The sequence below is a fragment of the Pteropus vampyrus genome, unplaced genomic scaffold (assembly GCF_000151845.1).
Source record: "Pteropus vampyrus isolate Shadow unplaced genomic scaffold, Pvam_2.0 Scaffold1, whole genome shotgun sequence".
Classification (NCBI taxonomy): Eukaryota; Metazoa; Chordata; class Mammalia; order Chiroptera; family Pteropodidae; genus Pteropus; species Pteropus vampyrus.
The window spans coordinates 443,740-468,427 of NW_011888782.1; the positions used below are offsets into that span (position 1 = coordinate 443,740).

Below are 24,688 nucleotides of genomic sequence, written 5' to 3' on the forward strand. Positions count from 1 at the left end.
TTTTTTTTTTACCATAAATAGAGTTTGCAACTCTAGATGAACATTTATAATTTTACAACACGCATCTTAATAATTGTGCTTTTTCTCTAACAAACCAACAAAATAAAACAAGCACTGCAGTTTGTATGGCCTCTGGGTTAAGGGTTACATTCCAGAGAGAATTAACAGTAAGCCTAGAGTTAACCTGCAGGTTAGAGAGCCTCCTGCAGATAAACTACTTAAGGTAATGTTGACAAGATTAGAATAAGCAGAGAATTAATTTAAAATTTTTTCTCTTTTACATGAAAGGAAACCAGTATGAGTTTTGTAAAAAGAATACATACTTATTATAAATTATGCAAGCACTCACAGAGGTTAAAAAAATTCAAATGCCACTGCTCATAAATAATTAGCCTTTACATTAGGAAGATATGATTCTAGACATCTTTTCATGCATATGTTTCAGAAAGACTAAATAGGGATATTGAAATATTTTGATAAATATGTGATTGTTTTGTATATGCTATTTGTGAATAATGTTATTGCATTTAATTTCACCTGTATTTAAAATCTGAAAAAGAAATCCAAAGGAATCTGAGAGAATTAGACAATTTCAAATAAATATTTATTCACCTCAAGACAGTTTTTTAAAAGAGATCCTAGTACAATTACAAAAAGATTTTGGAGGAAAAAACATTGAGATTAGAGTAATTGTTTTTACATCCTATACATCAATTTAGGCATTATCATTTGACTCCTTGATGAAAGATGAGGACATTAAATCCATAATCTTCCTTTTCCCTCCCTCACATCTACACATATTATATTAATATTTTTGCATAAGTAGTATTTATATTTTAGTTTGTAATTATAATTTGTAAAATGTTTTATATTAATATTATTTCACTTAAATGTTTCCAAATCTCACCACAGCTTCACCACTCCTGAAATATTTGGGGGGATTTATAGAAATTTAACTTTCAATAAGACATTTACCCCTCACAGCTCATGATATTTATTTCTTGAACGTTTTTATTCTCAAAACTATTTATTTTCAACAATAAAATTTTCACTCTAACTTGTGACTTTTTTTCTTGCATATTTAAAAATTTCCCAAAGCTTAGAGAAATTAAAAGATTTCACCCAATGCTACACAGCTAGTGTGCAAGGTCAGGATGCTTATTTCAAAGTTCACTCTGTTGCCATCTATCCAATATCCCTTGCCTTCATTCACTTATACACTTGCTCATTACCTACCATTCCTATGTAGCTCTGTATCTATCCATCTGTTACACCCATCCATCCATTAAACACCTATCTACCTACTTCTTCATTACTCCATTAACACACATATGATGCAAACTTACATATATACATACGTACCCATTCATCTATCCCATTTATCAATCCACCAGTCGTCCTTCCAGTCACCTATCTATGCATTTATCTGCATTTATTTACTCCAACATCCATTCATACATAGATATGTCCACTCATTTAGACACTCATCTATCCATCTACTCACCTACAAAATCATCCATTCACAAATCATTCCATTTCATTTCCCATGGATCCTTTTATATTTTTCCTTAATTCATCTACTCATCCAACCAATTTATCAGTTTATCCAATCACTGATAACTCTGAAACCCAGACCTTCCATAGAATAAGGAGTGGTCTCCTTTTGAGACCTCTTCTAATCTCATTCCATTTTCCAGCCATCAAGAGAACACCACAGCATTCTCTGAGCACAATAAAGAGGTCTATGAGCTCACAACCTAATTGTCTGTCACTCGTGAAAATTCTTGCAACTATGGGTCTTATGGTATCTTATTAAGCATGGAGCCCTCTGTTAACAATCTCCCCAATTATTGAAACTTCTAATCTTCTTACAGTAACCAATCTCCTCTTTATTAAAGAGTCATCAGCAAAGATTACAACCTCAGGCTGTGAGGCAGAAATTTTGCCTATATTTAGACTCCTTTTGACCTCCCCCATCATTGGCCGGAAATTTTTATTGTGGGCCCAACCTTCCATCAACCCCACACACTGTTTAGCTCTCAAGCCATCCAGGCAGCACTGAATGCGACTTGCCAATTTACACATACAGTAGTTTAATATTGACTTTCCCCACTCCCACTGTAGGTGCAACAGCCTGGAAGCTCCACTTCAATGGACCTCAGTAAGAACTTCAGTAAGAGAAGCTCAGTTTCTCACTCAGGTGAATGATTCTCAACTAGAATAACTGAATCAAGGTTATTCATGAAAAATACAAGTTAAAACAAATCAAGAGGAAAGAGTATAGAAATAAAAATAAATGTTAAAGACTCTCTCGCAGAGTAATTTGAAAAGGAGAGATAAGGAAACAATAAACCTAGGGTTGTAAAAGAAAAGGAGAAAGAGGAAGAAGGAAGAAGAAGACATTAATAGTAATGATAAGGAGTGAACGGAGGAAAAAGAGAGATACTAGTGCCTGACGGGATAGAGAACTAGCCCTGTACTCTGGTTGCCTCCCAAAAAACCAGTGATAGAGAAATTATAGACACGAGATGGAGGAACTAATATAAAAACTGTGAGTAACCCCTGAGGAGACTAAAGCTGGGGTGAACTAATATGAAAAGTCAGTAGTAGTCTGAGATGGAGATTGCAGGTACAGAGGTGGGAAGAGAGGGTAGTGCAGACATTTTAAGTTCTGTTCATTCCTCTCTCCCATATTTCCCAGAAAAGATGACCAGTGGCTTCTGCCACGGGAAGAAAAAAATCAGTGGAAATAGCTTGGCTGCTCAGAAATGTCAGAGTAATATCAGAGCCATGCTGCCTTGAGATTCTGATAAAACCAATGCAGGCTAACAAATGCCCAGGCATTTTATTATTCCATTCCACTCTCCCCCAAATCCTCATGGATGACAGATGGCCATTTCGAGGACAGTGGATGATCTCCTCATGAATAGTGACCGACCATTCTAAAGATTTGGTCTTCTTTTCACGCTTTCTTTTCTCCACAAAGAATTTAAACAGAAACCCCAGACTAGAGAAATTTCTCTATGAAATGAAAGCAAAAGGGATGTTGAACAGCAATTCTGGAGTACCCGAGGCTCTCCGTTCTGGGCTTGTCCTCACTCCTTCCTTCATAATCACCAGGAGGGACGAGAACATTCATTGTCTCCCTTATCCATTATCAGAATGGGCAGCTGATAACCACAAGGAGAACGAGCTTATAAGTGAAAATCAGTAGAGACCTGAGGAGTAACACCACTTGAAAATACATACAATGCATACTACAGACAAATCAAGAGTGTAAAATAAGTATAATAAATATAACAAATATATTCAAAGATGTAAGAGAGAATATTGGTAAAACAGAGAAGGAATAAGAAGCAATAAAAAAGAACTCTGTGCCTCTTCTGATAGAAGACTAGGTAATTCATTCAGGACACCAAGAAAAACTAGGCACAGCTTTTAAAAATGTATTTGAAGATATTGGAAAAAGTCAAGATGTAGTGGGTCTCGCTCGATCGTGGAGAAAAATGGGAATCTGGAAAGAGGTGCTCAACATTTAGATGACTTCTGTCCTTGGAGCACTTACTAATTCTGGGTCAGTCAGCTGAGAACCTGAGCAGTGTCTTAGTCTGTCTCAAAGGAATGAGGTAAAAAGTTAAGAGTCGAGGACTCACCAAAGGAGACAGCCTCATATTGGGATGAGAACCCAAAGAACTTCAGCAGAGTAATAAGTTTGGACTGCAAGTAGACTTGCTCTCACAGAGATTTCAGTCCAGCTTCACATCATCTCAATCTCTGAATTGGATTAAGGGAATGCCAGTTTGCTAGGATTCTCTAGTGCCTGGAATAACCAAATGCAAAGCCTCTTTAAAGAAAGATAACACCGCCCTAAGCCGCTTAAAAAAAAACAAAAAACAAAAAAAAACCTACAACTAAAACTACTATGAGAAATCACTACAAAACCGTCAGAATATCTACGATTAAAAAGACTGACAATATTAAGTGTGGGCAAGGATGTGAAACACTGGAACTCTCATATACCACGGGTGCTTGGTACACTACTTTGGAAAGCTGGAAATATCTACTAAATCTGAAAATATACATGCTCTATGTATATTCTACATTAGTTATATACCTAGAAGAAATATACATATATTTTTGCTACATATATTCACACGCACACAAAAAAAACATGTACAAGAATTTTCAGAACAGCAATATATGTAATAACCAAACATTGGAAACAACTGAAATATCCCTTTACAATAGATGAACAAATAAACTCATATATTCACACAATGGAACACTATACAGCAGTGAAAATAGCCGTTAAAAAAACGAGACCACCTGGTAGCGGGATAGTAAAAGACAGCTTTGTAAAACCTTCATTAATCAGAATGTTGAATGATCCTTCTGGGAGTGCTTCTAACGCTTGGCCTTTGCTCGTTTTTTCTCCCCTGCTCAGGACTATTCTGTGCATCTTAATGGGTCAGGTGAGTTAGAGACAAATGGGAGGTCATTGTCCTGTCCTCCAGGAGCTCATTGTCCCGATACACCTACTTGTTAGGGCAAGGAGTGGTGTTGTCAGCCCGGAGGACCAAGGGTCAGGGAATCCAGGGCTTTGTCCTGGAGATGGCCATGCTGACATTCAGGGCATCATTGCTCCTTCTCTCCCATGGGGCAGCAGATTTAGGATAAAATGGAGGTTGGTTAGAAGTAGGTGCGCTCATTACCGGTGCCTGCTCTCTCGCAGGCACCTATGGCCCCACAGAGGCGCCCAGAGGAGGGATCTGGGCCTAGAGAGGGGAGGGAGGGCCAGAGACCAAACGGGGTGACAGTGGAGCCCTCTGGCACACTCACGGTCCACCACACCCTGGCTGACCTCCCTCCACCCGCCCAACACCTCCTTTCCTTTCCGCCCTCTCGTTTGGCTACGCAGTGCATAGATGTCGCGCGAGGGGAAGGAAAGGACTGGCATCTAGGTTTAAAGACCCAAAACAAATATCCCCTGACAGTTTCATGTCATTTTTCTTCATTTAAAGGAGGGCGAGGTAAAGTGGTGAAGACACGTAAGAGGGGCAACGAGAGACGGTCCGGTTCAGAGCCCGACAGCGGCAAGGCAAGGCAGTTCTCTCCCGCATGGGTGTAGGCTTCGGGTGGGCAGCGGATGCCCCCCAGCCCCGCAGCCCCGCGGGCCGCGCATGACATCAGAGGCTGGGGAGCGCGCAGAGCGCAGGCGCCGGCGGAAGAGCGGAGCGGGAGGGGGCCGAGCGGCGCGGCTCTGGAGAGCGCTCCTCCGCCCCGTGCGCTGTCCCTGCGCCCCGCTCCGCCCGCGCGTCTCAGTCCGCGCCGCGCCTCGGGCGTCCAGAGCGCGCCCCTCGTACCGCAGCGAGCGCCGCCCGCGGCAGCCCAGCCCAGCCTTTCTCCTCCTCCTCCTCCTCCTCCTCCTTCTCCGCCGCCGCCGGACACGCAGCTGCAGGCCGGGGCCGGGACGCAGCTGGGGAGGCAGGGACGCGCGCAGCCAGCCCTTCCCCCTCCGGCTCCCGCACCGCCGGCCGCCTCCCCTCGCCCTCCTCCTCCTCTCCCCTTCCTGCTCCTTCGCTTCTCCTCCTCCTCCTCTCCCGGCCCCGGCTGCCAGCACCATGTCCGCAGGGGGAGATTTTGGGAACCCACTGAGAAAATTCAAGTTGGTGTTCCTGGGGGAACAGAGCGGTAAGTACCCCGTTTATTCTCTTGGCTTGGCGTCGAGTCGACCTCCCCCACCTCCCGCAAAATCATCCACCCCCTTGCTATCCCTGGCCCCGGCTCGGAAAGGCCCCTTCATGCCGGGGTAGAGGGGAGTCATGGGCATGTGGAGGTCGGGGCTGGCTCGGGCGGGGCCGGGCAGGGGAGGGGCCAAGGGTAAGGACAGAGAAGGCGCTGGGGCCAGAGGCGGGGGTGAGGGTGGGATCTGGGGTGGGGGGCTAGGCGTGCGGGTGCAGGTGCGGCCGCGGAGGGAAGGCTGGAGGGCGGCGGCTCGCTCCGCGGCGCTGGCCGAGGCGTGAAGGTGCGGGGCTCTCTGGCTCGCTCGCACTGCGGCACCGGCTGCGGGCGACCGCGCAGGTGGCTGGGCGCTGGCGGGGGTCTGGGCGAGGACGGACGCGCCTCTTTCGGGAACGCGGTGCGGCCGTCGTCTGGCCGCCCCCTACCCCAATGCACCGGAGGGGTTCCCTGCGGATCCTGCCCCCAACCATGCATAATTTCGGGCGCGTCCAGGCCCTGGGCAGACGGCCGTTGGGGGAAGACTGACACCTGTCTCTTCTGGAAGGAGCTAGTCCGGACCGTGAGGGAAGAGGGCGCCTACTTCCCCGGGCTTACGTCCCCTGGCTAGTCCCCTGGGCAAAAAAGATTCTAGACCTGCTGTCCTTCACGGGCATGTGTAGCCTCTTTGGGGCTCCGGGGTCAGGACGAAAACGAGGATTCCCCAAGGCCGGGCAGATTTGGGGGATGGTACAGGGACGCCTCGCACCTAGAGGCCGCCTCAAAGACTGGTGATGGACAGAGAAAGGACCAGATGACACGCCCTGCCTGGCTTCTCAGCACCCCTCCCCAGAGCGCGTGGGCAGCCGATTCTTCCCACCACCACCTCCCAGCTCACTGCCCTTCTTGGGGGAGGGGAGGTCATCGTGGCAGTCCGCCAGGGGCGGGGCGGGGTGGGGTGGGACAGAAACGGCTTCTCTGATGCTAGCAGCCTCCCCTGGTAAAAAGCATCCTTAAAATCCAGGTTGGTTCCAAGGTGGAAAGACCAGATTGAAGAACGTGACTCCTATGATACCTGTAGGAAGGGGTGGTTCTCAGAGCATCCTTTTAGAGGCCTCTCGCCCAGGGCTGCAGAGGACCTAGCTCTGCTCAGGGAGAAGGTAGTCCCTGGGGGCAGGACTCCCAGCTCTAGCTCTACAGATCAGTTCACAGGGTTTGGTGCCTTTCTGTACAAGGAGCCAAGACACAGGCAACCTTGGAAGAATCTGGTGGGTTCAGGGAACAGTGCTACTGTGGTATTTGTACATGTGGGTTGTGGAGATCACATGGCAGTCTCCTGTCTGCTGCTGCCCATTACCTGGAATAGATGATGCAGAGAAGTGTATCAAGGCCCTGACGTGGGGATGGGTCTTGAGGCCAGGCTGGGCATTTTAGAACTAGATCAAATCAGCCAGCCAGCCCTATGTTCTGGACTCTGCATTTCTGATCTTAATAGATTCTAGTTTTAGAGCTCACTTTTACCCGTGCCTGAAGGAATTTCAGGGGTCTTCACATCCCAGCACTCTTCTCAACGGGCCTGGAGCCCTGGGAGAGACTCTGCAGGGATCAGGCAGCCTGGAAGTTGAATGCCTAGCTATATTGCCTTGAACGGGTTTCGAGGCCTTGCTGGGCCTCAGTTTCCATCTCTGTGAAATGGTTACTTGTGGGCAGTCCTTCTACCCCTTGTTTCCGCAGTGCCTCTCAGAGGGCCTGGACTCTGATAGGTTCTCAACAAACATTTGCCCATCCCAAATCTGAACATGCTTCAGTCAAGGGCCAGGGCTTTTGGGAGGAGAATGTCTCTAGTGAGTCTGAGTGAAACTCTGGGCTCCTTCAGAATCCCTGACGAGCTGAGGCCTGCATACCCGCTTTGCTCCTAAAATCACAGAAATGAGAGCTTAGGCCTCAGAGATGGAGCTTCACCTCCTCATCATGTTTAGATGAGAAGTCTGAGCCCCAGAGATGGGGAGGGCTTGCCCAGAGTCTCATTGTGAGTTGTTAACACTTCTGGGGCTGGAACTCACATCTCCTGTTCCTAACATGTCAATGGGAAATAAGATGACCTTGAATTAGGAAAGTCTAGATTTGGGGAGCCTTCCTGAGAGGGGGTGAAGGTTGCCACTATCTGGCTAGGGTTGGGGCTGGGTTGGGCGACCTGGTGGGAATTCTGGGCTAGTTGGTTGGGAGCAGGGTTTGTGGGTACTTGGAACGTGGACATTAGGGATAAAAGGCTCTGCCATCAGTGAGATTGGCTATTGGCCACTCTGGTCCTTCCTGGCAGGGAATCATAGGCCTTGAAAAGCCTCCTCCCGCTTGGATGTGTCATCAGTGGGTTGTTTACCTTAGATTTTACAGAGCTTTAAGAGTCCCTGAGTTTGGTAAGGGATTTGTGCCTCTCTGAGTCAGCTGGGACAGGGGAATTGCCACTGCAGCCACTGCTTCCATCTTGCCTGCACATAATTTTGCATGTGTTGGTCTTTTTGTGCAAGCATCCTGTGCAGCCTCTGTGGTGGTGGGAGCCCCTGAGGTCTGGCCATCATTCCCACCCTGGCACTCCCTCCCTTGTGACCTTGAGCCAGCTGAGTTCAGTGGAGCCTTCTAGAGCAGCTGGGCATACCTGTATGAGCTGAGTCTACTGGAAAGGGGCCAGGGAAGGGGGCTGGAAGGATGTGGCCTTCTCTTGTTTCCTGTGCCTGACCAGTGAGTGGGTGAGTACCCAGCCCAGAGCCCAATGATGAGGAGAAGCATCAGGCCTTCAGAGATGCCAGGGGCCTGGTTTGAGTGGGAAGCTCCTGAGCCACTCTGGAGAGAAGACCTGCAGCCATGAGAGAGCACCCCCTCCTGGCAGCAGAATGACTGCTGTCCCCAGGGCCAAATGATACAGGCCAGCTGACAATGTCAACCTGGCAGTGAGTAGGATTGTGGAGGGTGCTGTGGACCTAGGGTGAGGGGTTTTCTTGCAATAGGAAGGCTGTGCTCTCCTGTTGGTGCTCAGATGGCTCTCTGGGCCTGCTGGTCATACCCATGTACTGATGGCAGTGATAGAGGACAGAGGGGCTGATGCACACCAGTTCCGACTAGGGCGCTTGGCATCCAAAGGAGACAGGCTCTGTCAGGTGTCTGTAGAAGGAGAGCAGGCCTGCAGGACACACGTCTTCCTCGTAAATTCTAATGGCATTCTCGGGCGCCGGGCACATCTCTGTGTGTGTAGTGAGGAGGAGGGATGTGGATGTATCTGCTGCACTCTGGCCTCTTCTGATCTTCCTTCCCTGAGACTCCTCCAGCTAAAGCCGGAAGATTGATGGACATGACAAATTTAGGCTGCTTTTCCAGGCTAAAGCCAGCAGGCCAGCTTCCTCTGACCAAATACCTCCCGGTCCTGCCCCCTGGCAGTCATGCTGCTACAGGTGTCATCCACCTCGAGCACAATGTGAATAGTGTCCCTGGAGTTGTGCAACACAGTGACCCCGTGTGCAGCTGCCACTTGGTCCTTCAGTCATTTGTTCACCCACCCCTCTCTCCCCCCGCCACTTCGCTCTGTCTCGCTTCTTCCTTCCATCATCCATTTATTTATTTAATCAGATCTTTGAGTGTATCCATGCCTCATGGAACTTATGGTCCACTGGGGAATACAGACATTTGTGGATATAATTACAGTAAAGGTCTGTGAGAGCCATAACAGCTACTCTAGAAGCACATAGCAGAGGCAAAGATGCTTCTATAGACAACCAGCTCCATTGGGCTGAGTGCAAGGAGTAGGTCCTCCAAGGGCCCCGCCCTCTCCAGGAAGCTTTGTCTGTTCTTCTGCTCTGGAGAAAAAGTGTGTGGGGTAGAAGGGTAGGAGGACAAGGGCGACTCTCCAGTGTCTGGCTTGCAGGCACTGAGAAGGAGCTTTCCACCCACTTTCTTCCTATTCTTCCCCGTTAAGGAGCATTCAGTGGCCTCCCACTGCCTGGAGGATTCACCCTGGGCCACCCATGGCCTGACCTCCCCAGCCTGATCTCCCACCACCCACGACCACACAGGGAGCCCTTCTCTGCCTCAGTAGTTGTGCCTGAAGCCCATCCCAGTTTTCTCCTCCTCACCAACTCCCAGACTAGCTGCCCCACTGTGCGTGGCACACCTGGGCACGCACCATGTTTCTTTTTACTGAGCATTTTTAAAAAGCAGTTAATCACATGCTACACTATGACCTCTCTGTTGTTTCGATTACTCAATAAACATTTAACTCATAGAATGTTTATTAACTCTTCTTCAAAGTACAAAAGCCCTAACTGAATTTTAAGCCCCTTAAAGGCGAATTTCAGCTCCTTAAGAGGACTAGGGCTTAGTCATCTTTCCTCCTCCCCATCGTCAGGAGTTCTGTGCTTATTAATTATTTCAGTTTGAAAATGATGCGATTATCTTCGCTGTGCGAGGTTTGCTGATGGCCCATCAATAGATTAAAAGCGAAGGGAGTCGAGGCGGCTTTGGAATGGGATTCTTCATCCTGACTCCTGCTGCTTTCTCAAGCCAGAGGATTTTTACCAGCAACTCTTAAGAATCTGTCTCAGATGACTGGATCATTTAGCCTTGGTCATGCCGGACTCACAGTTCATCTCACAGAACCTGAATTTCTCAGGACACCCCTATCCCCACTACCATCTCTGAAGACCTACAAGAAAACAGTAAGGCCACCAGAGGTGGGAAGGAAGGGACACACCCAAACCTGATGCTGTCAGAGGTCTGGGGTAAATCACCAAGCTGCCACACAACTCAGCTTCTTAGCCTTGCTTTCTCTCCTTCCAGTTTCTCTCCCGTCCTTAGTGTCTGGAATAAGAGAGGGAACCTTCGATATTGGGTTCAAACACAGAATCTTTACTTCTTGGTTTTAAAGAGGTGTGTGTTTGGTGAGAGTTAGATGGACACCAAGATGAGAATTAGCCTGTACGTGATATAAGAGAAAAGTGGCACCCTCGATGCTGATGACAGAGACAAGGGAACTAACTAGAAGAGAAAAAAGAAATGGTTAGACTATGTTCTGATTGTACAGATGTAATAATAATTACCATCTTTTGCATAATCTGATTATCGTTATCATTTGCAGCCACCAAATACGATGAACCCTATTAAAATATAACAAATAATCTCATTGTCCTTTTTGTTACTTACTACATCCCTAAAATCAGCCCATGAATATTTATCCTTATAGATATTACCCCGGCACTGCAGACTCATCCAGGGCAGGTCTGCGGGGGTGTCCCATCCAGCCTGCATGGCGTCCCTGATCTCCCTTTCCCGTGTCTTCCAGTGCTGCCGAATGAATGAACCACTGGATGTGCATGGCTTTTGGTCTCAATGCATAAATAATTTAGAAAAATTGTTGGATAGAACTGTTGAGGTAGGTGAGAAAGGGTGGGTAGGGCAGCAAAATTCATTAAAAACCAGGGTGGACTACAGACAGACTGTGCTGGGCATGTTCTCCACTGTCCGTCTGTTATCTTTTTCCATTTCTCTCCACAGAGAAGAGAAAATGGGAGAGGTTGCCAGGAAGAGTACCAGACACACCCTGATATATGGATAGATTTTGTTAGAGCTAAAAAGACAGGCTGCGGGGAAATGGTGGGGCCCCTGGCAGGGCCTGGGGACTGAAAGCTTGAGGGGACTGAGACGATAGGCCAGTCTGTGCCTCCTGGAACAGGGAAGGAAAGGATGGAGACTCAGAGCTCCTAAGGACGCCTAAAAGAGGTTCTTTCCTGTATCTTGGGGCTTGAAATTTCTAATTCCCTTTATTAGTTTCATAAGTTTTGCCCTAAACTGAGTGAAATCTTTTTAAGAATAAATGTTCACTGCTATGAATATTTAATCAATTTAATAAAGTGATTTATTTTTAGTAGAAAAGCATATTTATCCTGGTCTCTTGGTAACCAAGGGCAGTGGGAGCCCAGGTGACTCAACCACATGTCCTGGGACAGATACCACCTGTTCCCAGATAGTGACATACCCAAGGGACAGGCTGGGGTCCAAGAGAAAGCAGATGATACCTTGCTTCTATGGGCAGAAGAGAGCCTTTAAAGCAAAGGTTACTTCCAGGAGGTGCATCGAGAGAATGGCAGCCAGGAACCCCAGCAGGTGCCTAGACAGTGGGTGGGAGAGTTGTTTGACTTCAGTGCTGGAGACCACGGCTTTCTTCTGGGGCCTGGACAGTCAGTGATAGGGCATGTTGCCTTCGTGGGGTTTCCCCAGAGAAAGGGGCTTCTAAAATTGGGGTAACCGTCTCACCCAGCTTCCCCTATAGCTGGAGATGAGGTGAGGGTGAGTCACAAAGGCTGGCTCTGCCGTGAGCTGGCACTTTATTCTGAAGGAAATAGGGAACCGGAGGAGGATCCTCAGCTGGGGCGTGGCTGAGTCACATCTACACCTAGGACACATTGTCATTCCAGGGCCTTAGAAGGTGGGTGGATGGAGGGGGTCCAGACTGAGTCTGTCCTTCCAGACAAAATGGATTCCTGGGTTTCCATGTCCTTCCTCCAGTTAACCTCAGATGGCATTTAGGATCACCCACTACGCCCGAGGTTCTGTACAGGGCACTCTGCCATAGATGTGGGATTCACCCCATTTTGCAGGTCAGGAGGCAGAGGATCAGTGAGAGCTGGTCATGCCCAAGGGCTCACTGCTAGTGTGGCAGGATTGGAATTTGAACCCAGGTCACTGTGAGAAACTGATTTGTTGGGCCTCATGCCTCTAAGGCAGGCCCAGGCCAGGGAGTAGCGAGGGTGAGACAGAAGGCCACTGAGGCGTTATGGACGTGAGGTCTGTTATAAATGCCTCTCAGGGAGTGTGTGCCAAACTCTTTGCTGAGGAGTCAGTGATCGCAGCATGGGGGTGTCAGGAAGAGGCCTTTGATTCCCCTAGGCTGGTGAGGGATGCTGAGGCCCAAAGCAGGGAGGAGGGCAGGAGAGCTCTAGGAAGGAAGCTGGGTTTCTTGACCTGCAACATGGGGCACATCTGTGGCAGGGTGCCCCATGTGGAGCCTCAGGTATAGTGGGTATCCCTAAATGCCATCTGAGATTAACTGGAGGAAGGACACGGGAACCCAGGAACCCATTTTCTCAGGAAGGACAGACTCAGTCTGGACCCCTCACCACCCATCCTCTTTCTAAGGCTATAGAATGATGATCCTTCCTAGGCGTAGATGTGACCGAGCCACACCTCAGCTGAGGAGGGCAGGAGTCTGATGGATCTGGAATGGTGGATTGATTGGCAGGCACGTCATCCTTATACAGAATGAACTGCTCATTTATGGGTGATTTGAAGGATGTTGGTAGAGAGTATGGGACAGCTAACGCCTTCCCAAGTCAGCCTTTGGCCCACTGCATAGAGGAGAGACTACCTTGCAGGTTTTAGCTGAGAACTAAATACTAAGAAGGGAAGAACCACTCAAACTAAGTAGCTGACTCCCACCTGCTCTGGGGTAACCCTCCCCCTGGCTTCATCCTCTCTGTAGGCCTGGAGCTATCAGACCTGAGACACTGATTCTGTCCCAGGTCAGTCACCAGTCAGCTGATAAGTCCTATCCCATCTCTGGCTTTCTCGATGTGTCCCCAGAGGCTATTGGACCAGGCAAATGCTACAGCCAATATAGCTCTAACTCTGGTGCTATAATTCAGTGCCAGCTCAGAATACGATGTCAAGTCAATAATACTTCCAGCGTAGAGATGGCACTGCTGGCCAGAGTGGTTAGAGGGGCTGCAGGGATGAGGGTGTGGAATCAGGGAGTCTACCAGCTGTTTCCACTAGAACTTCCTCAAGCAGGCCCCAGTGCACAGCCCTCTCCAGCCTGCTACCTCTTCTCCTGAGAGGCATTCTTGGCCCACCTCCCTGGGCTCACTCCTCCCTTATGTGCCCCCAGGGCACTCTGGCTAATCAGTCTGATGATGTGTTTGGCTCAGGTTGCCAAGCAACAGGGATGGGGCTCTCCTGCCCTTCCTGCTGGCAGACATTTATTCTATACGGAAAGGACCTGTGATGAGGACAACAGAGCAGGTGACAGCTCCCAGGCACTCCTACTCTAAGACAGTTCCTTCTGCAGCCAGGTGGTGGGTGGTAAGCAGGGAGGGCTGAGAAAGGGCCAGCACCAGGAGGGGTATGCAGTGTCCCCACCAAACCATGCAGGTTTGCTGACCTGGCCCCAGTTCCTTCTCCAACCCCACCTCTTACCCGTCCTCCAGAGCCCTGGCTCCCACCCCAGCCCCACCCCTCACTGTCTAGATGGTGTTGGGGTACAACAGGACCACCCTGTGCTCATTTTCCTCACCAGACAATAGGGTGATCATTACCTTGTTGGGGTTTTGCAAAGATCGAATACATCAGTACATGGTACATGGTAAACGCTCAGGTGATAGGTAATTTTGTTAATGAAATAGTGACAGCAATCCCCCCCTTTGTAGATGTATGAGGGGAAAATAGGTAGGTGTGTGAGGTTTTGAGAATCACTGATCAGTCATCTTTGTGTAGTGAGCTGCAGGATGCACATCTGTGATCTGGCAGGTAGAGCTGCATATCCCATTTTATAGGTGAAGAATGTGAGGTGAAGGCTTTTACACAGAGTGCAAGACCCAGAGCAGTTACTGCTGAGCTGTGGGAAGAGCACCAAGGTCTCTTAACTCCCTGGCCCACATGTCTCCCCCGACCCCATCCCAGCAGGAAGTGGGACAGACATCCTGCCCCACTTGATGGGGCTCCTACAGCTGCACATTTCCACAGCTCTTACTTTACCAACAAGCGCAACTACAGGGGCAGGGGCTTTGCAGTACTGGGGTTAGAACAGTGCTTGGTGAGGTGAGCAGGTAACAGGTCTCGGCCAGTGTGAATATGAAGTACCCAAGGGAGGCTGTGGGTGTGGTCTGCTGGGGTTGTCAGGGAAGGCTTCCCAGAGGCAGTCGTGCACAGCCATCAGGAATTCACTGGCAGGCAAGGGGGGCATCGTGAGCAGAGGGCCAGGCTGTGTCAAGGCCGAGGGCCGTGAAGGACTTGGGGCTTCTTGGGAATTGGGCGTGGTGCAAGGTGGCTGGCCTAGGTGCAGGGAGCCTGGGAGGAGGAGGCAAACCTGGGGAAGTGGGCGGAGTCAGGCCTCTGTTCCACACACAGGACTCTGGGTCTTCCCTGAAGGCAGTGGGGACCTACTAGGGGTTTTAACCAAGCAGGGACGCAGTCATGGATTACAAGACAAAGGAGAGGTACAGCCCGATTGAAGGCAGGAGACCCAGGCAGCCTAACCAGGCAAGTCTGGGAACATTCCAAGGATAAAAGTTAGAGGAGGGCTTATGAGAGGTGTAAGTCTAAGCCTCCTTCTGGCTCTGAAGTTCAGCCCTGCTGGGGCTGCATTTTTTTTTTTTCTTTTTTATGCCTACAGCACCTGGTCTTCCTAGATGGTCTCCCATCCAAGTACTAACGAGGCCTGACCCTGCTTAGCTTCTGAGATTAGACATCGGGCTTGTTCAGGGTGGTGAACCATGAACCATGGCTCTGCTGGGGCATGAACCCAGGACCTTCTGCGTGTAAAGCAGACATTCTTACTGCCACACTATGGAACCACATGCGGCTGCATATTTTCTTGATTCTTTCTCTGTAGAATGAGGACTCAGGAACAATGAAAGGTTGTAGGGGAGGGGCTTTTGTCTTTCTCTGCAAAGCCGCCCCATCCTTAGATATTCCAAAATTGTCCACCTCAAGCTCCTCTGTCCTTCCTGCCTCCACAATGCCCTGAGTCCCCTGACTGCTCCTATCCTGCCAAGGGGGTACTGCACGACCTCTGGCCACCCTTCCAGACTCTTCGCCTTTGTCACCTGCTCAGGGCAGTATGTACCACCTGGCAAGAAGCTGGTTATTAGGTAGGTGAGCTCCCAGCCCCCTAGACACTGGTTCTGTGAGCTCCCTCTGACTCCTGGTCATTGGGTGTGTGAGTTCCCCTGGCCCTTTGTGCAGCTTCCTATCACTTCGTCCCTTGATGGGCTCCTCTTCCAGGGGACACTTGACTCAATTCCTTTGCTTTCTCCCATGGATTCCCTTGCTCTTCTCTTCTGGCTTCCAATTCCCCCAACAAGCTCAGGAGCTCCTGAAGACTTGAGGGAGAGGTGTGAGCCCCGCTCTCTGCCTTGGAGACAGAAACTCAGTCTTTAGCTGGCTGCACAAAAAGCGAAGGGCAAGAGCCAGGGAGCTGGAGTGAAGGCAGAGGCTGCCATCATGAACTCAGCCCTAGTCCGGAACAGGCAGCCTGTTCAGGTCAGTTAGTGCAGTCCTCTCTGTGGGCCAGCTCAGAGTCTCTTCTCAAGGCCTGAAACCCTACCCTCCCAAGCCCTGGTGACCTCTGCTCCCTGTCCCTCCTGTCTTCTGTTCAGGCGGTGCCCATGGAGGTTACTGAGCACCACTACGCCTTTGCCAGTGTAGCTGGTGGGTGGAGAATATCCTAATTATGCATCATCAGTGATCACACCATGTTTCAATCACCACCCATGACCCCTCTGAGCAGTGCTAGATTTATTGTCTATGAGGTCAGGTCTGTCCTCTTGGCTCATTGCTCAGCAGAGGTATCTCCCCTGCCAGGAGTTGCTGCCTCGAGAAAAACTGGCCTGGAAGCTGACCACAAGCAGCTAAATTCAGCTTTGACCTGTTTTAGTCCTCTCTGGTCCCCTATTGTCCCCACCACTGGGGCAGAGACAGGACCAAGAGATCCATCCCTGGTTCAGGACAGGAGAGCAGCGACTATGGCCTCTGCACCAGAGACAGGTCTCTCTGGGGGCGGTGCATTAATTCAGAGAGAGGGAGAGAAAATGTTCTGTTCTGACCCTATTGCTGAGCAGAGAATAAACACCGCACAGACTGAAGAGGGTAAAGTGATGCATTTAGAAAATGTTTCTTGTTGATTTTCCCATCCAGTGAAGGGAGAGGGCTAGGAAAGAAGAATGGGAGGAAGAGAGAGACAGCAGGGAAGTGCTCCCACCAGACACAGACAGACCTAGGCGAGCCACAGAGACAGGGCTTGTTGGCTGTGCACTGGGGCCTTGGAAAAGCCAAGGGTGGTTTGCAGCTTTCGGCGGTGGCGCTGTCCATCCCAGAGTTCTGACCAGATAGAATTAAAGGTTAGAGCTTCCTGTGGAGAAATTAATGTGTATTGGGGCACAGAAGTGATGGGACCAATTGTGTATTCCTGTGGAGGACGAGGTGAGGAGTGGGGCTGCTGCTCGACGGAGGCTGACGACCACCAGCCAGGCAGAGCGGGAGGAGTGGAGAGAGGGCTCTTACCTTGTTCTGGCGCTCAAGGGAGAACATTCGTCAGCTCCAGTGCCCCGGTGCTGCCAACACTGGGCTTTGGTGAGCAGACTGAGCTTTGTCTTTCCCTCCCGAGGCTGGCTGGCTGGCTCTGCCCGCCGGGACCCTGCCGTTCCCAGGCTGGGTTGCTGTGAGCAGGAGCTAGTCTTGGCACCAGGACATCTTGGTTGAGTTCTGCTCTTTTCTGAGTGGAGAGCACCTCCAAGAAGGGTTTCTTTTTAGGGAGAAAAACGCTGCTCCCAAATTAGCCACTTATTTTTAGGATATTAACAGATTCTACTTGTGGCACCAAGATCCAGAAATTCTCCCCTGATTCTAATTCAATAAGTCCCACCCTCCACTTTTCCACATCCAGCCAAAACGCTGCAGGCTTCTGCCCAGATGGGAATGTGAAATGCAGGCCTGAAAAGGTGCCCAGCTAGCCCCTCACCCCCACCCTGGCTCTCTCCCACCTATATCAGAAGAGGGCAGAACCCCAGATGTTGAGCCAGAAGAACCCCTCTCCTGCCCTCCATCATGCAGCAGAAGGGCCACACTAAGCCGGGGTTCTGGTCTGGACAGCAGTGTTGGCTTGTCCACCCACCTCAGCACCTCAGCTTGGGGGAGGGCTGGATATGACATGAGAGAACTGGGCAGAGCAGTGTGCAAAAATACACAGTGACGTAGACACAACAGGGGTCCAGCCTCTGCACACCCACAGCCTCCATCCAGGCCAGCTGGTGACTTCAGTCTTAAGGCAGAGAGACCTGTGAGGTTCTACTGCAGGTGACCCCCATAGGAGAGGAGGGGGAGGCTGAGTGAAGAGTAGAGGCAGCATCTCTTAGGAACCTGTGAATGGGAGATGGTATAGTGGACATGACCTGAAGTGACCCCACATAAGTCACAAGCTTGCATGAAGGTCCCCTCCCCTTGAATGAAGATGGAACCTGAGATTTGCTTCTAGCTAATATGGTATAGCAAAGGTGATGATGGGCTGTCCCTCCTGTGATTGTCTGTTCAGAGGACTCCTCTCGCTGGCCTTGAAGATGGGAGCTGCCATGTTATGAGAGGGGCTACAAAGAAGTCATGTGTCAAGGAACTGTGGATGACCTCTAGGAAATTAAGAGCAGCCCATGGCCAACAGCTCCCAAGAAAATAGGGACCTCAGTCCTCCAGCCACAAGGAACTGAATTCTATCAGCAACTACAGGAGCTTGAAAGAGCACCCCAAAGAAACATAGACCAGCTGATACCATGATTGTAGCTTTGTGAGACCCTGAGCAGAGGACTCAGATAAGCCTTGCCTAGAGTCCTGCCCCATAGAAACTGTGAGATAATCATGTATGTCGTTGTAAGGTACCAAATCTGTGGTGTTTGTTACACAGCAACAAATAACTAACACAGATGGGGTGAAGATTTTTTGAGGGAGGAGATGTCTTAGAGATGCCCTTATTTTGCAGACAAAGAGTTGGCTCATCCAGGAAGGGCTGTGACCTACCCCTGGTTAAGCAGCTGGCGAGGGCCATCTGGGACCTGGGCCTTGGTTCTCATTCTGCTACTGTTCTCTCTTTATGTGGCCTTGAGCAAACCTTCCTGCTGCCTGTGCCTCTGATTTTTCCCATCACATGCAGGGCTACATCAGACATTCTCCAGGTGCCTTCTTGCCATGACTTAGTGTTCTGACCGCTGTGATCTGTGATCTTTCTAGAAGCCACCTTTTGCACCTTCTTGTGGTTTACTGCTCCTTGGCACCTCCCATGTTGTGTGTTTCCACTGGGGCTTCAGGAGGCAGCATCTTCCTGTCCTGGGCACACTTGGGTAAACTTTATGGGCTCAAAAACCTCTGAGGTAAAGCTCTTGGCTCTATACCAGGAGAGAGACTGGCTGGCCATGACCCTGGTGCTCTGTGACCCTGGGCAAGTGGCCCCTCTTCTCTGCCCTCACATCTCAGCTCGGTGACAGACTTGGGCAAGCTCAGCTCCAGAGTTCTTGATGGCTCATGCCATCTGTGATGCTGCTTTTGAGAAGGCTCCTTAGGGACTTAGAGCTTATGGGATGGGGACAGGTGAACCTGACAACCATCTTCTTGTCCTGGTTACCCAGGCATCTGAGACCTGGGTATCGACTCCATTCTCCTTGCTCCCTTCTCCCAGCTTGGCCATCTGGCCACCCCAGTGCCTGACCAGCAGTCATTTCTGATCCAATAGGAGTGGAGACATAATGTCATCTCTGTCTATTGGGTGGTCCTGTGTCCATTCCAGGGTTCCTGAGATCTAGAGTGCCTTCTCCACCCCCAGAAGCAATGGCTCTCACCTCTAAACTTCACCTGGAAGGCTGTTCCTCTTCCCTGAGTGAATCCTAAGCAGGTGACTTTGAGTCTGTCCTGAGGGCTGGAGGAGGCTTCTGTTAACTGCACGGGGAAGTCTGCACATCCATTCTTCTCTCCCCAGCTGGCTCTGGAGGTGCAGGGGCTGGGATTGCTCCCGTTTATTCTTTATCAAAGCAGCAAGGTGAACAGCAGTGAGCAGGCTATGTGAGGACAGGGAGAGAAGCTGGGCCAGCACAAGCGCCAGGAACAGCTCCCCAGGCTCATGGAGACCTCAGAGTCAGCACAGGAGTTGCTGTCCATAGCTGTCCAGCCCAAGAGTTTCTCTGAAAGGGGGTGGGCATTCTGTAGAAGCCTACACTCTACTCTGGAGGCCACCTCCCACCTGCCTGAGTGAGCTTGGTCTCACGGCCAGGCCACAGCTGTGCCCCGTGGATGAGAGCTATGGGTCCATTGTCACAAAGCCCCTCTGACTGGAACTCAACTGACAATCTAGGAAACATAAACCTTGCCTTTCGAGTTCTCTCTATCCATTCTCACTGCCCTACTCATCTCTCCTTGTAAGTGAGGCTTTTAACATCAACACCACCAGCAATTTGCCTTGGCAAGAAAAGGATAAACATGAGAAAATATATTACTTTGCCAAACTCTGTGCTGTGGATGGGCCAAGAGTTCCTATCAGTTAAACAAACTACCAAATTGCATTAACACTAGCCTTGTCAAAAGATCAGCTGGCAGTGGGAATTTAGCACATGCTTCCTCCTTCTCTCAAACAGACATATACTCACTATGAATTAATTCTTCACGGCATCCATACAGCCACTCAGACACATGGACATGATTGGCATGTGTAGGGCCTGGCTGGAGTTGGACTGAACCCCAAACCAATTGAAATGAACTGCATTCTGCCTACCCTAGGAAAGCCAGGCCAAAGGGTAATGGTGTGTACTGTGAGAGGGTAGAGGGTGGCTAGCAGTCAAAGCTAGCGGGTGCTAGTGATGGTGATGGCGATGCTGTGGGACCTGGAGGGGAGACCCTGTACCTCTTTGAAGCTGATAGGAGTGTTTGATATGAGACTCAGTGAGAAGAGAGGGTCCACACAGTGGGTGGGCTCACTGGTTGGGAGGAGCTGTGCAGCCCACACAGACTGGCCAGATCTCAGGTGGTTTTCAAGAAGCCCTGAAGATGTCATCTTTGCAAGGTTCTCAGTTTCACAACTAAGACACCAGGGGAACTAAAGGGTTCCCATATACCAAGTCTTTTGATGCCTGCTTTATTGAGAGAGAGAGGGAGAGGGAGAGGGAGAGGGAGAATTTGCATGCATTTCAGTGCATGTGCCCACATGGTGGTTACACATGGGTTCTGCAATTATGCGTATGTTAGGCCATTTGATGTTATCCCACAACACACTGGTGTTTCAATCATTTATTCTTTTTTTCTGTTTATTTCATTTTAGATATCACTATGTCTTCAAATTCACTGATACTTTCTTCTGCTTTGTCTAATCTACTGCGAATCCTATCCAATGTGTTTTTCATCTCACACATTGTAGTTTTTACCTCGATGTAAAAACTATATTGTTTGGTTTGTGTCCTTTTTAACACTTTCTACATCTCTATATAACTTTCTGAACATACAAAATGCAGTTATAACTATTTCTTAATGATTTTGTCTGCTAATTCTAACATCTGTGTCAGTTTGGGGTTGGTTTCAATTGATTGTGTTTTTCTCCTCATTAGGGGTATATTTGATTGCTTCTTTGCATGCCTGATAATTTTCTTATTGGATGCTAGACAGTGTGACTTTTGCCATGTTGTATACCATGTCATTTTTGTATACCTACAAATATTCTTAAGATTTGTTAACTGGGATCAGAGCGTTGCTCAGTCTGGGGCTAATTATTACTCACTATTGATGCACAGCCCTTTTGAGTCATTTTCGCAATGTCTTGAGGTTGATGAGGCTCTCTACTCTGGAAAGAGGCGGAAACGTGGGACCAGGCACTGTCCCAAGCCCCGCGTAGATGCCAGGCGCTGTTTCCTTTAATCCATTTGGGTGGTTCTTTCCCCAGTCTCCAGCAGTTTCCTTACCCACATTTACTGATCAGTCCTCAGCTGAAGACTTGACAGACACTCTTTGCAGACCTCCGGACTTCCTTCTTTGGGCATCTCCCTCCTCTCCGGTACTCTCTCTGGTGAACTCTAACTGCCTCGTTTACTCCAGACTCTCAGCTCTCTTTATTCACCTTAGGGTCCACCCGGCTCCCCTTTCCTATGCTGTGGCCTGAAAGTTTCTCGAGGCAATAATTTGGGGGCAGTTGTGTGGCTTACCTCATTTGTTTCATGCTTCTCAGGGTTCACTGTCTTTCAGTGCCTGATGTTAGTGTCTTGAAAATCATATATTTTGTCTGTGTTTTGGTTCTTTCAGATGAGAGAGTTAATCTGTTCCCTATTCCTCCTTGATCAGAAGCTGAAGTCTTGGGCCCTTGGTTTTCCATTTAATCATTTATTTGTCAGGGACACCACCAGTCTGGGCCCATGGGTGAGAACATTGATTTGGGTAGGAGGGAGTCGTCTGGTCTAGCTAGCATCCTTGATTTTCACCAGTGACGTTCATCTAGTTGATTATATAAACATGTAAATTTGCCCTTTAAGTGGCCACATGATTTCTGCAATCCAAATTCTTTTCAAGAACTTTCTGTTCTTCAACTCATAAAAAGCTCAACAGCTAGTTTGGAATTATCTCATGAGTATTGTGAATCTTACAGTTGGTCATGTATTTTTTTTTTTTTAAATTTTTTGCTTTGACGGCCGTGGACATCAGATAATTTCTTAGTCTGACTTCAATGACTTGAGTAAGATCTTACAAGGTATATTTCTGTAAATAAGCTTTTTGTTCCAGCCTTCTCTTTTTGGCTTACCTCTCCTTTGTTTCATCTCTCTCTCTCTCTCTCTCTCAAAACTCTTAGTTGCAGACAAGAGAGATCTATTCTCGTTATCCCGCTGATTTGTGCAGACAATGGAAATATGAGAGTAATGATTGGGGAGGGTCTGCTCTAGACTAGGGGAGAAAAGGAAATCTCAGGTCAGGTGTAGACTCTCTTAGGTGCTCCTGGTGTGTGCTGGGTAGGGATGATTTGCAGTGGAGAAGAAGAGAAGAAAAGCAAAGATGAGAGTACTTCACCAGGCAGAAGGAGACATGACCAAGCTTGCTCTGTGGCAGCCAGTGTTGCTAGTGTAGCCACTTGAGAGGCAGGGGCCTCTCCCAGCCCAGCCCAGCCCCATGAGCCCTTTTCCTTGGAACTTACCTTGTTCTGCTAAAGGTAGAACCTCTGGGGAAAGAAGCAGGAGGTGGGCCAGGACATTAGTGCAGGGAGACTGAGGCTGAACCTCCCGGGTCCCAGCCCCCATCACCACGTGGAGCCCTAGCAGGCTGTCATGTCTTGGGCATCCTCAGGGCTGAGTTAAGGTGTTCAAGGAGGAATGAATGGAGTGGAGGACCAACCATCCTGGGAGCACCCCGTGGGCTCGCAGATGCTAGGAAAACTCCCCACCTGGCATTGTAGCTTTCCTGGGTCACAAGGGACCTTTACTTTATTTTGCCTTTCCTTTTCCTGTCCCCATCCTTTCTACATGGTTGAAGCATGGACTCTTATGCTGATGGGATTCTTTAGGATGCACTCATCCTGTTCCTTTGTACTCTGATGGAAAGCTGAGACCCTAGGCAAGAGCTGTGATAGGTCCAAGGTCCACAGCCGGCCGGGAGCACATATGAGGCCAGACCTCCCTCCTGAACCCCAGGCTTCCTTTCTTCCAGCAGGCAGGGGGATCGATCAGGGGTAGCGAATGACACCTCACAGCCTTGACTCAGGACAAGTTTTCCTCAGTCACTAGGCTTGGACAGAGGAGCCAGAGCGGGTGGAGGACAACGGGGATGGTCAGCAATAGGTCAGCCTCTCAGCTGGAGCAGGAGAAAGGGCCTGGGCCAGACCAGCCCAGCACTGTCCTGCCGACCCCTCCCGCTCCTTCCCCCACCCCAGTCTCCTCTGTTCCGTCTTCCCTGAGTCCCTTGGTGAGGCCCAGGTGGCTGAGCTTCCTCTGGCAGAGGGAAATAAGACACTTAATTAAAGTGTCCAATGAAGAGCTTTGCATATTTCTTAATTACCATCTGAGTCTTTTGGGGAATAGTTTGAAATGGGATTTTTCGTGTGTTTCCTCATTTAGCCTACAATGAGCCAGTCGGCCCCTCAGGGCTCAGGTAGGAGCTGGCAGAGGCCTGGTCTGGGGCCGCCTGTCTGAGTACTGGTTGGCAGGGTGGGTGTGGAGCAGGGAGCCTGGTCCCCAGCCCCCCAGGCTGTCCACCTTGCAGGGAGGATGGGGCTGGATTTTTAGTTTTATGAAAATGGAACAAGAGAAAACAAGAATCAGACAGATGTAGCTGGCGTCCCCACCTGTTCTTGGTACCACAAGGCCTGGGGCCCATGCACCCCATGGTTAGGCCAGTAATGGGGGACTTCGTGGGCAAGAGTTTTGAGGTACGTGGTGGAGTCCTCTCTCGAGGCCCCTAAGGAACAGGAACACCGGGCCAGGATGGTTGGCCTGCTTCCCAGCTGCAGGGCACACACTGAGCCCCTTGGCCAGCCGGCCCGTTCCAGCACTCACATGGCATTCCCCATCTGTGTTCTGCAGACTGAGCTGATGGGATAGCCGCGTCAGCCGGCCCATCCTAGGAGTGGGTTGCTGGCCTGAGCCTTAGGGAGCAGAACTGCCTTTCAACCCCAGGGGCCACCTTCCGACAACTGTGGACCTTCTCTGACCTGGGCTGGATTAAGAGGGCCTGTGGGCCAAGGATACAGAGACGCTTTCCCAGGCATGGGGACTGTTCTCCTAAAAACACAGGCAACTAAGAGGCGAGCAACCCACCACGGTGGCTTAGAAATGGCTGTGAGTTCCACCAGGTCTTTCCTGTCTCCCACTTTGTGACCCTGAGGAGGACCAAGTGGGACCCCAGTGTCTCTCCAGCAGCACCCCAGAGCTGGCGTAGGTGGTACGTGTGAACTTGTGGCTGAGAGCCTGGATCAGCGAGGTCTACCTCATGGGCTGTGCACACTCTGCTGGGTCTGGGTAGACCCTTCATGGAGTCCCAGCTAAGTTCTTATACTCTGCCTCACGTTCTGCTCCATTTCTAGTCCTCACAGCAATCTGTCAACCCATACCTGCGCGCACACCCACCGTGGAAATGACAGGGTAGAGAGGGGTTCTTCATGGTGGGAGACAGTGTCAGAGCGGGAATCTGGGGCTCATGGCCCACGTGGCTG

General features: G+C 49.7%; 1 protein-coding gene across 1 annotated transcript in view; it reads left to right on the forward strand.

Annotated features, from left to right (window-relative positions):
• Positions 1–5,223: 5,223 nt before the first annotated feature.
• Positions 5,224–24,688, forward strand: part of RAB6B (RAB6B, member RAS oncogene family) — a 58,343-nt gene continuing 38,878 nt past the window's right edge. The window contains exon 1 of the mRNA XM_011358547.2: positions 5,224–5,691. Coding sequence (XP_011356849.1) covers positions 5,622–5,691 — 70 coding nt within the window. The 5' untranslated portion in view covers positions 5,224–5,621. The remainder of the gene's footprint in view (positions 5,692–24,688) is intronic.